Source organism: Ceratotherium simum, chromosome 7 (assembly GCF_057802395.1).
Source record: "Ceratotherium simum simum isolate JZ-2026a chromosome 7, ASM5780239v1, whole genome shotgun sequence".
In the NCBI taxonomy this organism is placed as follows: Eukaryota; Metazoa; Chordata; class Mammalia; order Perissodactyla; family Rhinocerotidae; genus Ceratotherium; species Ceratotherium simum.
The window spans coordinates 25,499,364-25,516,852 of NC_141906.1; the positions used below are offsets into that span (position 1 = coordinate 25,499,364).

A 17,489-nucleotide genomic window follows, 5' to 3' on the forward strand; every position below is an offset into this window, starting at 1 on the left:
TTTGTCCAGTGCAGCTTAGGTCGGGCACTCCAGGGGTGTGGTCGCCAGTGCCCCTCAGGCGGTAAGGGAGAGAGCTGTACCGCTCACCTGATGAACAGCAAATTCTGAGGCCTGGGAGAACACTTGAAGGCCAGAAATGGCGCTTGTATAGTGTCTTCACTTTATCTTTTTGATATCATGTCTGTTTAATAACACTGATAATACACCTGTACCCCATATTGATGTATTAATTAAAATGTCTAAATAAATCAAATTGTCTTAAGTTATACAAGTGAGTAAAGATAACCATTTGACATCATAATGGCATGTTTTTCAAAAAGATCATTAAAAATCATCAATTTGAGGGGCCGGCCAGGTGGCATAGCGGTTAGGTTCGCGCTCTGGGCTTGGGCTGCTCAGGGTTCGCAGGTTCTGATCCAGGGCATGGACATATGCACTGCTCATCAAGCCATGCTGTGGCAGCGTCTCATATAAAGGAGAGGAAGATGGGCACGGATGTTAGCCCGGTTCCAATCTTCCTCAGCAAAAAGAGGAGGATTGACAACAATGTTAGCTCAGGGCTAATCTTCCTCACAAAAAAAATAATTTTAAATGACAGATATAATTTACAATCCAGAATCAGGGTTTAACTATCACTACCCTTTACATAGACTACTCCTAGCCCCAAAGGTGCCTCTCCTGTGCTCCCTTCCCAAACTTGAGTCAACCCAAAACTACAAAGGTCTCCCTCACTCTTCCTCCACTCTCCAACCCCCAACCCAACCTGTAGGGCGGGTCAAACTCTCAGTACTAGTGGGGACAGTATAAATTGTCCCCAAATTGTAGAATTTACAATTATATCTGTAATTTTATAATTTTACAATAGTGTAATTTACAATTATATCTGTAATTTTAACCCCTATAACTGAGACCATAAGTGTTTGTTTTTAGGTCCTTATGAAAGCTGTTAAAGCCTAGAAACTGTAACCATAGGGTTTCAATGGCACAGCAATTCTCAGAAGAAAAGGAAGGCCAAACTTCCTGCCCCAAGGAAACTGAGATGATGAGTCTGACCTGGTCTGGGAAGGTGGGTTAGGGGAGGGAGGCCTAGAGGGATGAGGGTGTCCAGATAAAAGTTGGAACAGAGGGCTGGGTAAGGTGGCTTCTTTCACTTAGCGTAATATTTTCAAGTTTCATCACTCATACATTGTATCACGTATGAATACTTTATTCCTTCGATGGATGAATAATATTCCATTGTATGGATTTTCCACATTATGTTTATCCATTCATTAGTTTTTAGACATTTGGGTTATTTCTACTTTTTGGCTATTATGAATAATGTGCCTATGAATTTTCTTGTACAAGTTTTTTTGTAAAGATAGGCCTTTTTTTTCTCTTGGGTATATACCTAAGAACAGAATTGCTGGGTCATGTATTTACTCCTTTTAGGATCTTCCAGACTGATTTCCAAAGTGAATGCAGCATTTTACATTCCCACCAGCAGTATAAGAGGGTTCCAATTTCTCCACACCCTTGTCAATACTTGTTATTATATATCTTTTCTATTTTAGTCATCTTAGTGGATATGAAGTGGTATCTCACTGGTATTTTAATTTGCAATTCCCTAGGGACTAATAGTGTTATATGTTATATGAATGACTATCCACTTGCATATCTTCTTTGGAGAAATGTCTATTTAGATCCTTTGCCTATTTTTTAGTTGAGTTATTTGTCTTTTTATTATTAAGTAAGAGTTCTTACATATTCTAGATATAAGGCCTTTATGAGTTCTATTATTTGTAAATGTTTTATCCTAGGGTTGTCTTTTTATTTTCTTGATTATATCCTTTGAAGAACAAGTTTGTAATTTTGATGAAATCTGAATTTTTTTCTTATATTTTTGGTGTCATATCTATGAAGGCTTTGCCTAATCCAAGGTCATGAAGATTTATTCCTATAATTTTTTCTAAAAGTTTTATAATTTAACTCTTATACTCAGGTCTATGATCAATTTTGAGTTAATTTTTATTGTGTGAGATAGAGGTCTAATTTTATTCTTTTGCATGTGGCTATCCCATTATCCCAAGACCATATTCTTTCCCCAGAGAATTCTCTTGACATTGTTGGCAAGCAACTAATGAGTTTTCATCCAGTGTGTGTGCATATATGTGTATGTGTGAGTGATGGTAGGGGGATAGTGGGGAGAGACGTTTTGAACTTAAATGTTATATAAGAAAAGATCACCTGGCAGTAGTGAGCAGGCTGAAGAAGAGTGCAAGTAACAAAAATACCTAAATCCAAAGAGAGCAAATTTCTAGCTATTGCTGTAGTATGGAGGAAAACGTGCTTAACAAGATGCTATTGAGTATAGATACAAGAGAATGGATTTGTGAAATAATTCGTTTTCTCTCCATGCAATTTGGTAACAATGTGTAGGTAAGGATTAGGAATAAGTAACTCTAGATGTACATCTGGGTTTCTTATTCTCGCATCTTAATGAGGGACACTAAAAAGACTAGGTAAGTGAGTTAAGAGATGAAGAATACAAGTAAGGAAGAAGAGAAACGTGAGATGATACTCAAGGGGGCATACTGAAGAAACATATTTTCCAGGAAAACACCTTGAAGGAACAGAGCAAAGGGCCAAGGAGAAAGCTCAAGGGAGCCCTGATGATAAAGAAGGCTGAGATCTGGGTCTGGGAAGGAGAATATTCAAAAAAAGGATAGTATCAAACACAGGCATTAGCTCAAAACTCATTTCATCAAAAGCTTTTTTTAACATGAGGATGAATAAATCAAATAGTTGATAATTGATTGTATTCAATACCACTTGCATTTCTTTTTCTGATTTGTATTTCTCTTAAAAGACCAACTACTTCAAAATTCCAAGTCAAAGGTCACACTGTATCTGCTGTTTTTTAAATGTTTTTTTATCTTTCATATCAGTTCAAGTTCTCCTAACCAGTTTGGCTTGGTTTCTCTTATTTCCTCAAATCCACCTCACAATGTTGAACCCCTACTTCATTGAAGCCCAATCTACCCACTCTCACCCCTCATCTGCTTTTAAAGATTCTATTTTTGCACTTGAAATTCTGGCTTCTCACAGAGAAGATAGTGAAAGGATGGAAAATCTGCTTTACAAAGAAACTCAAAGAAACTCAATTTACATTTGTTTGCCTAAAATTAACTGGCAGATCAGGTACTGAATAGATGTTGTCCTGTATTGTGTCTACTAATCTACTTTCCATTCAATAAATATCTATTCTATGGGGTTTGATTTTATTCTCTTATAGGCAATGAAAAATGCAATTATTTGTATTTTGGATAAATCTGTTGGGTGGCTGGGTAGATCGGGGCTTAGTGGTGCACAATGCTGAGATCAGGGAGACCAATTCATAGACTATTGAAACAGTCCAGATGAAATGAAACTAAGGCAGTAGAGTGAGAATATGAAGGAACTGATGAAACAAGTCGCTAAGATGGAATGATTAGGCTTAGTGACAGCAGCATATTGGAGGGAGTTAAAAGGAGGAATCTAAGATAGATTTTTGTGTTAAGCTATTGGGAGGATGGTGTAGGGAATTATGGAGGTGAAGCAATCTGCTGCAGAAAATGTATATTTGTTGTTTTAAAAATCAAGTTAGCATTTTCTGGATACCATTCAGATGAGATTAATAAATACTGAATTCCAAGTAAAGTCTAGCCACTAGACTTTACTATAGATTTGTGAGTCAACATAATATGTGGGAATTAAAATTATGGGATACAATACATGGAACTCTTAACATCAGAGATCATTTCTGTATTTATATGTGTATATCTAGAAAGTAGAACAATATACACAACATACTAGTTATTCAGTATTGGCTTGTGGAAGGAAGGCAGGGATGGAGGAAGGAAGGGGGGAGAAAGGATATGACTTCCTTTTCCAGGATCAGATCATCTAAAGAAAATAATATAGACAACTCTTTGCCTCCTAGAAGTCTCTCAGGCTCTAGACCCTGGAGATCTTATTTTTCATCTTTTAATGACCCCCTGTTTGTTCTCTAGAATAATCTGCCTGGGCTCCTGATCTTGCTTTTATGACCTCAATTCTAAACCTTTCTGAAAGGGGACAGTGTTCTGTGATTTCTGGACTTAACCTATTTATCTTTTCTCCCACAGGAGGTGCAAAGTGTACTAGAAAGATATATACAATTAAGATTGGGGTGGGAAGTGTCAGCCACTTTGTCTTGTGAAATGTGGTGTAAGCCCTTATGAGAATCTTAGGGCAGGCAAGGTGGGATAGTGAGCAGTTAGCAGATATGGGCCACTGATCTGGGTATTCAAGATTCATGATCAGCAGGAATGGACAGGTGTCTATGGTAAGAGAATTTGGCAAGTTGTCAAAGTTATTTGGGAATGTAGAGTAAAAGGAGTCTCAGGATTGGTGATTCTCCCAGATTCCTGTGTCCTCACATTATTTTTATTACTGCAAACTTGGTTATTGGGCAACATAAACTGCAGTCTGAGCCATATTCTGCTTGTTGATCTCATCATTGGGAGTTCTCCGACTCCTTTACCTCTTCAAATTCTGACTCAATTCTGGGAGTTGTAGCATTATGACTCATGCTGTCTGTCATTGTAGAAGGAAAAATCCGTCTTGTCCTCAGGCCATACAATACCCATACCCTAGATGGTGGAATTTCTAGAGTTTTTCCATGCTTAGTCACTCACTGTAAAAGGCTCTCATATGGCACTGAGGTTAGTTTAGTTAATTGGTCCTTCCATAGCTGCTTTTAGTTCTTCCCATACTCGCCTGAATGGCAGGGTAATTTGTGCACTACTCAGCTTTGACTTTAGTTCAGGAGGCAAAGATTCTATGTTCCTCTGGACTGTAGGAAAAACCCAAGGCAACTTGAACTCTAAGACCCTGAGACCTGCACTGCACTTCAGCAAGATGTCCTGCAGTTATTGTATTTAAAGACTTCAATAAGCAAAACTAGGAAAGACTGGCATTTGATATAATGGTAGTCTATTAGGGTATATCAGTTATCCCCTGAGTCTGACCCAGGAGATAGAAGAAAAAGGGGTATCTCTTTTTTAGGTAAGGAAGAGGCAGGGGCCAGGAGCTGTCTTTTCAGTCAGGTAGTCAACCACATCCTCTTGATACCAGCTCAAGACAAGGTTGACATAAGGGAAGCCATATTGTAGAAAAGAAACTCTGTTGTAACTTTGAATGACCTCTGACTAACTAACCCAGCTGGAATATATACTCTCCAGGAGATCTAACTGCTCTGTAGATTTTACAACCCCTGCTTGTGCATGTACCTTCCAGCTGTGATACAATGATAACTTTGTTCTTTCGAGTTCCTTAGGAATGTGATGACCCCTGAACAGAGAGTCTATGCTGATAGCCATCATCAATGAAAACTGAAAGATTTGGTGTGGCGACTCCCAGTCTGTAACACCAGAGGGTGAACATTCCTGACCCCTCCTCTATAACCCACCAGCCTATATAACTGCTGTAAGATTTTGTGCCCCCTTAAGCTGGTTCTTTTGGACATTAGGCAGCCATCTTCCCTCTTGCTAGCAAGCTGTAATAAAATGCCCTTTCTTGGCCACTATCTTGCCTCTTGACGATTGGCTTTTGTCTTGTGGCAAGTAGATCATGCAGTTTGTGTGGTAACACTCTCCTATAGTCCCCTAACATCTGGAGCAGAGACCTGGAAACTTACTTGGAACAAGCACAAGGAAATGGCAATTTCAGGTCTACACTGCACTGAGCATGCCCAGGGACACTGCTTTCCGCTGTGCAAACATCTGGTCTGGTCAGTAGCTGGAAAGCCCACTACAGTGAACAAATTATCTACCATTTTTGTTTCTTCATGTTTATATAGTACATTTAATTTCACCCAAAACTTTCAAGCCATTATTCAATTTTCATGACAACACAAGGAAACAAAATGGGCAGAGATTATCATCGTCTTTAAGAGATGAAAGCTGAAGCATGAGCTCCAAGAAAAACGAAACAGAAGTCTAAATATGAGGCATCTACCATTCTAAATGAATTGGATTGACTTTAACATATTTTATTCATTAATTTATCTTTTTAACATTGGATTTCTAGTCCCATTCCCAGAGGTACAAATGAGGGCTAACTGGAAACAGGCAGAAAACTGGGCCTGCCATCATTAGGCATTAGGCAAATGCAAATCAAAACCACAAGATACCATTTCACACCCGCTAAGAGGGCTAGAATGAAAAAGACAAATGATGACACTTTTTGCTGAGTCCCTGAAGAAACTGGGAACTTCATACACTGCAAATGGAAATGTACTATGGTATAGTCATTGGAAAACAGCCTGGTGGTCCCTCAAAAGGGTACATATTCCACTCAAAGGTATATACCCAAGAGAAATGAAAACATAATTCCCCACAAACACTTGCACATGAATGTTCATGGCAGCATTATTCATAACAGCCAAACAGTAGAAACAACTCAAATGTCCATCAATTTATGAATGGATAAACAAATGTGGTATATCCATACAATGACACATTATTCAGCCATCAAAAGGAATGAGGTGAAACCTGTAGGGAGAGTGAAGTCCTCCTGGCTTCACTCACCTATACCTGATACATGCAACAACATGGATGAACCTTGATAATTGTATGCTGAGTGAAAGAAACCAGTTACAAAAGATCACGTAGTATACAATTCCATTTATTTGAAATGTCCAGAATAAATAAACCTATAAAGAAAGAAAGTAAATTAGTGGTTGCCTAGGGTTAGGAGGTGGTATGGGAGAAAAGGAGGAGTGATTGTTAAAGAAATACTGGTTTTTGTTGGGGGAAAGAGGGTAATGGTAATGTTCTAAAATTGATTATGGTGATAGTGGCACAGCTCTATGAATATAATAAAAAACATTGAATCGTGCACTTAAAATAGGTAAAATGCATGGTTTGTGTATTATACTTCAATAAAGCTCTTATTTAAATTTTAAAAATAATGAAGAAAGAAAGAAACTGGGTTTATCTCCTGAAGCAGAAAGAGAAAGAGAAACGAAGGCTGCTGGTTTCTCAATCTACTCTTATCTGATGGCTCAATCCTTTTATCCAAGGTTTCAGGTCTGTCTCTTTCATCTCATTTAGGGTCCTGCTTCAGGGTCTGCTAGATAATAACATTTACACAGCCACTTTATTGCCTGAGATCAGCTATTCTGTGCTCTCTCCCCAAGTGTGGGTCACATTTTAAACCTGCAAGATTCCCTACATTTCTCCACTGAACACTAGCCAACTGCTGAAGTCTAGTAGAGGAGGTGAAACCTGTAGGGAGAGTGAAGTCCTCCTGGCTTCACTCACCTATACCTGCATATGCAGATGAGGACAGAAAGTAAGGAAAGCTTGTGTGGGTGGGGGAGGGGTAACAGAGGAAAGAAGGGGATGGAGAAGTGTCTTGAAGGGACAGGAGGGGCCAGAAAACCTGCTATAGGGCCAAATTCAAAATTCATCCAGTCATTCCCAGTCTGTAGTTTGGTCAGGAATGCTGAAGCACCAACTGGAAAATGGGAAGAGGAATAAATTTATGTCCCAAGCAAGGAAGAACTGTGTCAGGATCTTGAACAGCAAGGACAAGGGGCTGTGATATTACCAGAGGCCAGTAGATGGTGATATTGTGATCTCAGCCTCAATGTTTACTTCTCCTCCATGAATTAAAACAAAGAAAAACATGCCCACATCCCATACATTAGAAACAGTTAACTAAGAGAGTGGAATGGAAGCATAACAGTATGGATAATAGACAGTTAAGTATTGATTAATTTTGGTTTTAGAGCTTACCCTCCCTCTGTATTATGGAGTCAATAAATCCATATTATTTTTAGGATCCAAGTGTTTCGTTTTTAGGAACTGAATATTTTTACAAGCACTTAAAAAATCCTGGAATCTAACATTGTATATTTAAGGCAGAAAAGAGCTTGGGAGAACTTGACTACCTTGTGGAGAACAGGTGCCGTCCGTCCTGTCCAAAAGAGGAATGGAGTGCTCCTCAGCTCCAGAGAAGACCAGCCCTCTCCCAGCTTCCACATCTCCATGGGCTAGAGTAGACAAGAGTCAATCCTCCTGCACTGACCTCGCACACCTCCCTGCTCATGGTACTCACCACCACTCACTGCTATGAGACCATTAGGAATAATGTCATTATGCATTTTATCCCTGTTATGTCAGGTGCAAGAAGCTCATGATTTAAGGTCATCCCTCAGACCCTCATCCCTACAAGGCTCTGGATATCCCCAGTTATGATTCCATATACCACCCCTCTCCAACTTTTTAAGTTCTTTACTGGACAATCTGGGACTCATAGTCAGCCATCAGCAAAATTCCCTATATTATCAACTTCTTCTTGGAATATTCTCTTTACTTTCCTGGTCTAACTGAAACCTGGCTTGTCAGAGGCTATTTGTTCATTATCTCCCACACTTCTTAGATCTTTTGGCTGGTGTTGGGTTTAGTTGTTGTCCTTGCATCTTATTACTGATTCCTTCCTTTCTCTTAAAACAAAATATATAATTGTAGCATCCTTACTTCACTTCATTGTATTACACCTCTTACTAATCATCCATATCCCAGTTATCTGCTCACCTCTGGTTATTCCTCTTCTTTGCTTGGTGGCTTCTGCCCCTGGCTCTTTGTCTCTTTCTCTGCATAATTCTCTTATCATGATTCTTGATGATCTCAATACTGACTTAGATGATCCTTGCCTATCCTGACTTTCAGTTCTTTTCACCACTTCTCCTAAAATGAACATGTCTTTCATCCTTCCTCAGTCTCTCACTCCCATGGTCATGCTGAATACCCTGCTTTCACCAATAATTACAAACTTTCTGCCACCTCAATTTCAAATATTTTACTCTCCAGCCATCGCTTTTATCATTTTGACTCTCTATAGAGCTATCACCCCAATATTCTTTGATCCCACCAGGATCAAACTGGCTCCTGCCACCTATTCCCTGTCCACAGTGCCCCCTCCATGTCTAAGCTACTCTCCTATTTTCTCAGTTTAAATTCTACTATTATAATCATTCTTTGACATATTCATTTAAATACTTTCCCATTCTCCATCTTCATTGAACTTTCTTAGCAAAATACTGACGCTGTTTTTACTTGACTATTTGCAGCTTCTCTATTCATCCAGGCAGCTGACCATGTTTAGAGAAACACACACACACACACACACACACACACACACACAGACACTTCTCACTTTAATTCATGATCACTAACCTCAAATGATTCTTTAACGCTACCTAATCCTTTATTTCTCTTACTCTCCTAGGTTCTCTCTCATCTCCTTTCCCATATTAAAGGATTTAAAACAAACGTAAAACCGCAACACTCACACCCATATAAAATAAACACAAGTCAAAGGTGTTTATTTTCATTAATTAATGAAGGAACCAGTAAGATAGTAAGATCAGTTCAATAAGAATTTGAGTTAAGGAATGAGGACTGAAACATTCTACTTCTTACAGCTTATTCTCTACATTAACAAAACCTTACTATTCCACTGTCTTTGTTAACATGATTTTGCTATTTTAGGAGGCTCTTGCCTAGGAAGATAAAAAATTCAAATAACTTTATTATTAAAGACATAAATACATTTAAATGTGCATCAACTTGTTCAACGCTTCAATAGAGAGCATCAAACAATAGTTTACTCCCCAAGATTGTTCAAGCCTCCTCTCCTCAAAATTCTTACCTTGTTGTTTCTATCAATCCTAAACTGTTATCCTTATTCAATATTAATCAAGCCCCTGAATTGCAAGACACATTTTAAACAAGACTCCAAGTTTTCATAAATATCCCAACTTTCCCCTCCTCCCTTCGAAGACTCTGTCTCTCTTACTGTGTTAAGATTAAACTCTGCTTTGTTTTATCAACAGATAATGGGATATTCTAAGGAAGACAGCATTTGATGAGAAATGTGTATTCTCTACCGGAAAAAAAATTAATTTGCTTTTACCATGAGCAGGAATTGTTTGCAATGCCAGACAGGAAACATTTGCTTTGTTAATATTTTCTACAATCTACCAGATTGCAAAATAGCCTAGACTAGTCAATTAAACATAATCAAAGTAACACATCCTTATAGCACCAGTTAATTCCCAGAGAGTCTGTTAGACAACATCCAAAATTCCACTGAGGGGACATCCAGTAATCTCTTTCTCCCATTTCCAAGTCTTTGACAATGTTTCCTGACAATTCTTATGAAGTATCTCTCTAGGCCTCCCTCAAGTGCCCTGTTTTCAGCCAGGATGGCCAGATGGAGAATGGGCTGGAGTTTTCTAGATTGGAAGCTGATCCAGTACACAGTACACAATAGAGTAGGTTTGGCCTTTTTCTTGGCTGGCTCCACTTCTCCCAGATCCTGAAGATGCAGCCTCTGTAGATGCTGTGGGGATAGTTGGTACCCAAGGGCACTGTCAGGTGGTCTAGGATGGCACAGGTCATCTCCTCCCTTGTTCTTTACTAATAACTGTTTCCTAATTGAGATTGGTGAGATTCTGTATGCTTTAGGGACTTCAAAGCTCTCAACTTATTCCAGGCTATTCAGACTGAGGGGTGAAGGACAAAAAGAAAGAATATCAAAAGTTACCAAAGAAGTTACCAAAAGTTTGCTAAAATGGAACAGACACCCTAGGGTTGTTTAATTCAAATCACAATTGACATGAACAAAGATATGCAAATAAGGTTTTTTAAAAAACCTTCTCAATGATAAAACTAGCATACATAAATAAAGTAGGTAACCGTCAGTAGGCTATGACACCTGGAAGCTCAGAAAAAGAGATTTTCATCTGAAGTCTTTTGATGTTTATTCTAGAGTTAGAGTTCAAAATAATGAGGGGATTTAGGACTATCATATTATATACTCAGGAGTAAGGTTTGAGAAAGCCTGTTTTCTCACATCCTTGCCAACACAGTGTTAATCCTTTTAAGTTTTTCCAATCTGACAGGTGAGAAATGGTATTTTGCTGTAGTCTTAATTGTATTCTCTTTTTATAATAGTTAAGCATATTCTAACTGTCTTTGTCCTCTTTCTCATCAGACTTTTGAACATTTTTCCCCTACATTTTGAAAGCCCCTTATATTAGGAGAAATTAGCCCTTTATCTGTAATACAATTTGAAAATGTTTCTTCCCAGTGTGATGTTGACTTCTGACTTTGCCAAGGGTGTTTTTTTTGCCATGAAGAAAAGGGAGGCATGTTTTTTATTGGAAGATCATAGAGATGTCTCTGTGGAAGAGGCATATGAACAGAAAACTGAACAAAAGGAGAAAGTGCATCATGTAAAGGTATAGGAAGAGGGTGTTTCAGCCAACAGAATTAACAAGTACCACGGCCTGAGGAAGAAATGAACTTGGTTTGTCTACAAATCAGCAAGAAAGTCTATGTGTCTTGAGTGGCACAGTTATATTTACAGCAATATCTACAAAAATTTTTTAATGCATTTAATAATGAAATTTTAAAATTATATTTGGTTGAATTCAGTTATTGTAAACATTGGATTAAAATATTTTTTCTTTTTATTCTTGTCTTCCCTTTCCATTCCTCTTTATAGAAACAAAATTGAAGTATAATCTTGCAATCTGCTTAGGTTTCAGGACAACTTTTTATTAATTATGAGATGAGCTATTAACTGAGTCAGATTAGCTATTAATTAATAATTAAAACAACAATACAAATAAAGCTATTATTTGTAAAGCATTTATTATATGACACACACTGTTATAAGATATATATACATATATCTTATAATATATATACTATATAGTATGTTTCTCATCAAATAATTAAGATAAAGGTTGTATTACCTTTACTAGTAAAATAAATACTATTAGTTTTTTTCTTTTAAAGATAAGAAAGTTGAGACAGAGAGAGGTGAAGGAACTTGCTGAAAGTCACATCGTAAGTGGAAGAATCAAAATTCCAACAAAGATCCAGAACCTAAAAATTTGACCACTACTCCTGACAGTTTTCTCTTCCACATAATAACAATACTAATAACTTCTCTCTCTAATTCTCATTATATAGTCTTGAGGATGCAGAAAGCTATGTGGAAAGAAAGAAGAGGAAAATGAACTGAATATTTATTGAATGCTTACTGTGTAACAGATAAATAATGTTATATTATCCTCATCTTCTTTATAGATGAGAATAAAATGAAGTTCATTGGGATATGCAACCTTTCAAGCTCGTTGAATAAGTAAGTAGTAGATCCAGGCTTTAAATCAATGTCTCCTGGCACCTGGAACAGTTCTCTCCTCTACTTGACACTGAATCCCAGGGCTAGAAGAACTCCCTCAAAGAAGAATAAATGTTTAGCAGAAAAGTGATGTTAAAAAAGCAGTCTTCGAAATAAGAATTTTATGCACATACACATGCATGTATGTATGCAATATATTTATGCAAATATATTGTATGTTTGCTATGAGCAGGTTCTTATGCTTTGGGCCACTAGGGATAAAAAGCTTTTCAAAATAACCCCTTTCCTCAAAGAATGCAGTCTAGAAAGGGAGTAAAGGCACAAACATGAAAAGATCTCTAATAAAACAAGAAGGAATATTCTCAGGACCCAACAAAATAGTGATTTAGATGAAAAGAGGTGGAAATCTCAAAGGATGGATCTTTCACTGTGGGCTGAGTATGGGAGTGGGCAGAGTTGAGATATGAACTAGGTTTTCCAGGATGAATTGGTCTGGGGCTAAAATTCAGGTTGAGTTGCTCTTCTCAATCTCAGAGAACATCAGATTAGACTAATCTCTGGTGTTAATGATTAGTGATCAAGGTGCTATATTACATATTGATGTTTGTATTTCTTTAATAATTCACTAAAGAATACATAAATCCATATCTATTAGATATCAGTAGGTACTTTGACTTCTCATTTTAATGATAAATATAATTTTTTAAATAAAAAACATATTCAGATGGAAAAGAGTACCCCTATAAAATTATCTACATTTTAAAGAAAACTCTGTCTGGAACAGATATCGGTAGTCCAGGCTTATTTGACAAAGGTTTTTGAAATAACATGTTCATATTTAAACTGATGATAACTGGATGTGTACACCTACATATTCTGAATTTGGGTATATACACATATGTGCTTATGGACACGTGTAGGTAGTTATAAAAATAAATATTATTTCATGAGGCTATGAATTTTAGACATGATAGTTCTCAAGCATTCCCATTGTAAGAAAGATGTTGAACTGGCAAAGCTAAGTGTCAAAATAATATACAAGTGATTAGATAACACATTAGGGAGAAAATGCAAGTGGATACTTAGAAAAGTCCTATTCAATGGTAGATTCTGGGTAAATTATCATATTTCCCCTAATTATTTTTGTTTGAGATGGTGGAGTATCAGAAGGTATTAGAATAGTATGTGGAAGGAAATGGGATGGGTATTACTATAGATTTCCAAGAAAAGAAATCAGAAGTGGATTTGATTAGAGCATGTATTTAAAAAATTGGGACATAGATGAGAATAACGTGGGGATAATTGGAAGATGTAGAGATAAGGATAGGGTGAATATAGGACAATTGATAGGTATAGAAAAGGATTAAGTTGAGGTCAAGTTGGGAGCATCTATTTAGATTTCTTAGCAAGACTTGAAAACATCTGTTTGGCCCCTTCTAAAATCTGCTTGGTCCTCACTCCGTATACGATGGGATTGAGCATGGGTGGGATGACCACATAGAGGTTGGCCAGGAGGATATGGACATAGCGTGGGAGGCGTTTCCCACCAAACCTGTAGGTGAAGACAGAAAAGAGGGCAGGGATGTAAAAAAGTAGGATGACACAGACATGGGAGCTGCAAGTGCTCAGAGCCTTGGACCGGGCATCTCGAGAAGGGAGGTGGAAGACAGCTCGGAGAATGTGAATATAAGAAACAGCAATAAGGATGATGTCCAGGCCTGTGGAGAGGAGAGCAGCTGCCAACCCATACCAGACATTGAAGGAGATATCAGAACAGGACAGCTGGGCGATGCCCATGTGCTCACAAAATGTGTGTGCGATGATGTTGATCCGGCAGTAGTGCAGGCGCTTGAGAAGAAAGATGGATGGAACCATGATGATGAAGCTGCGGGTCAAGGTGGCAGCGACGATCTTCCCAATGACAACACTTGTGAGGATCGTAGCATACTGCAGAGGAGAGCAGACGGCCACATAGCGGTCAAAGGCCATGGCCAGCAGGACTGCAGAGTCAGCCACAGAGAGGAAGTGGATGAAGAACATCTGGGTGAGGCACCCATCAAAGGAAATGTGGCTGGAACCAAGCCAGAAGTTGGCCAGTGCTTTGGGCATTGTGGAAGTGGAGAGCAAGACATCAGTACTGGCCAGCATGGACAGAAATATGTACATGGGCTCATGCAGTCTTGGCTGGGAAAGGATGACGCAAATTAAAATGCCGTTGCCTGCCAGGGCGGCTACATACATGGTGCAGAAGGGGATGGAGAGCCAGACATGTAGATGCTCCAGCCCAGGGATGCCAATGAGGAGGCAGCCTGCCATGCGAGTGTCAGAGTTGTTCGCAGCAGCTGTGCTGTTAGCAGATAAAAGGGCCATAATTTCTTTCAGAGCCCTCACCTGTGCTATAGGGGAAAAATAGCTTCAAACTTTGTATACACTAGCAGAGTGCACATAAAAACTTGCAAACAACCTCAAGGTCAGCACACACTCACAGGTCCTACAAACATTATGGGCTGTGCGCACAGACATATTCTCTACAGACAATCACACATGGGCTCTGCACATAGTGCACAAAGGCCCTGCTCACAGACAGGCTCTGTGTTCTTATTCAGAGGCTCTTCACACAGCTGCAAGACTTTCAGGCAACCACAGGACTCGATAACATTGCCATACTCAGTACAGTGCCATGGGTTCTGAAAAGAGCGGGAATAGCTAGAACATCAAAAACAATCTCTCTAGTCTCTATGCGTATGTGAACCGTAATGAGGTCTGCAAATCCCCAGACTTTGTACAGAGGGCTGGAGTCCACACCAAAGGGCAATTGCCTCTGCTTAGCAGACTAGGCTGGGGGCAGTGGGCACTGCAGACTCTGCATTTCCATTCCCTCAGTCACAGATGCTTTGACAAGTATGGAGGCAGTGAAGGCAGCTATGGCATTTAGAAAGAACACTGGACATTGTGTGAAAAAAAAACTCTGATTCTGAGATCTGCTATGTCAGTTTGTGATTTTGGACACGTCAGTGTTTTCTCTGAGTAGCAGTTTTCTGACCTTTAAAATGAGCATAATTGCTGTCCTGTTGTTGTATTAAATTAAATTTTGCCTGCGGAAGTGTTATTAAACTGTGTGGTGCTTCCTGAATCACCTCTTTGCCTCTGAAGTATGGCGCTATCACCCAGAACAAGAAGGAAGATATGGAGCAATGCTTCTGAAAGTGTGGTCCCCAGACCAGCATCATCACCACCATCAGGGATCTTGTGAGCTCTTGAACCCGATTGCAAACCTAATGAATCAGAAACTCTGGGGTTGGAGGCAGCAATCTATGGTTTAGCAAAGCCACCAGGTGATTCTGATTCATGCTAAAGTTTGTGAATCACTGAAGTAAGAAATTTTTTTACTTTTTTCCCTATCTGTAATCTAAATGTCCATCTCTTCTTCTGCCAGGACCGATAACTTCTCAGTCCCAGTTGGTTTCTGCAGCATTCTCCCTGAAAATGCTCCGACTTTCACTAAATGTAACCTGTGTTTTCCTCAGCTCTCAGTCAGGATGTGAAGAAAATGACACAAACATACAAATAGTCTTTACTACGTATTCGGCCACTTGACCCCTCAGTCCTATTAAATTATTCTCACAATAAATATACAACTTTTACCACTGTCAAATTCCTGTTCCTCTTTCTTAATTGAACTTTCCTCTTATATAACCGAGACTTCAAGACTGTCTGGAGACAACTCATATTATTACTCCATTCCTATACATTTATCTTACCTCTGCAACTATCCTCCTCTCATTTCCTCCAGTCTCAGAGAAAGTGGTGTTAATGTTTCTCCTTCATTTCGATGATTCTTTTGTTGTAGATGTAGATAAAATATATTTTACTTTATATAAGTATAAAAAAGCTCCCTTAAGTTATTTTATTTACCATCCATGTTGCTTTCCAGGCTCCAGATACTTATCCAAAGATTTCCCAACTGGTCTCCTAGCCTGCAGTCCTTCAAGTCTCTAAACCAGCCTCCATATAAAAATTATACTTCCAAAAGATAATTTTGAGCATGGTACTTATTTGATTACAGATAATAATTTGCCATTGCATGAAAGATTCACACATACATGTTCCCTGCTTTCTGTACTAATATTAGACAGAATGCATGTCTCTGAACCTGCTCTTCTTTCTCTACGGTCTTTTATACATTCTGCTTCCTTTACCTCCATCCTCCCCTTTAATCTAGCCAGTTTATATTTCTCATTCAGGAAGACTTTTCTCATTCCTCAAGGCTGGGTAAAGTGCTTCCACTATACTCCTATACTATTCTCCTGCAATCATCTATCTCTCTTTGTAACACTTATCACACTGAAGTATTTTCATCCCCAATACATAGTGAGCTCCCTAAGGGTCAGGGTTATGTCTTATTCACCGGTGTCTGGGATAGACGTGACATGAGGTGAAAGTTAAAAAAATGAAAGAATAGGTAAGTTCCCAGTTATTCAGCCACATAAATTCACACTGTCAAGGACACACACTCATAGCATAAAAACCATGGGTTTATAATCATAGATCTTCCGTCTTCACATTCTCTCCTTATCTGTAGTCTGTGTCATTTGTCGTGCTCATTTTTCCCACAGTATCACTCATCATGCTCATCATCCACTACATGCTCCCACCTTTGTTGGACATATTAGTACCTGCATAAATTTTTCTTCTCCAACTTCAGTTCTCCTCCTAAATAATCAACCTCCAAGGTAGCCTTTGTTCAAAGTATGTTGCTATCATTCATCCACGTGACTTCTGTTTTCACTCCAATTCAGGCACCCATTGATGTTGCGGCACCCCCAAACTAGTGAACATCCCCGTTTTACTTAAAGTTGTCTCTCCGGCAGCCCCCGTTTTCAGACCTGCCACTCCTTATATGCTCAATTCTCTTGCTCTCTAGTTCCTGCTCTGTCATCTGTGAAAAAATTACCAGAAAAAATATTCTTTCTATTCCAATGAATTCCTATTTCCACCTTTTTGAAGCCTTTACCTGACTGCTTCATCCTAGAACTTTATCCTTTGTAAATGGTCTCCCAAATGCAGTATAATAACTTTTCCTTCCGTTGTTCCTCAATTCTGAGGATAGAGCTTATGGGTCATTTATGATTCTTACACCCTCCTTAGGAGCTAAGGATCACTTATTCATCAATCTCCCATCCTCACCTGTAAAGTGACCCTCCAAACTGCCCTTCTCCCATGCCACCCCCCCAGGAGAACACAGTTCACTCCAGCTACCCTAT

The 17,489-nt window shown here is 38.8% G+C and overlaps 1 protein-coding gene across 1 annotated transcript; it reads right to left on the reverse strand.

The window, feature by feature from the left end:
* Positions 1-13,614: 13,614 nt before the first annotated feature.
* On the reverse strand, positions 13,615-14,619 carry OR52B6 (olfactory receptor family 52 subfamily B member 6). Its single transcript, XM_004443731.1, has one exon. The coding sequence runs from the start codon at positions 14,593-14,595 to the stop codon at positions 13,615-13,617; it is 981 nt and encodes a 326-aa protein (XP_004443788.1). The 5' UTR covers positions 14,596-14,619.
* Positions 14,620-17,489: the final 2,870 nt, after the last annotated feature.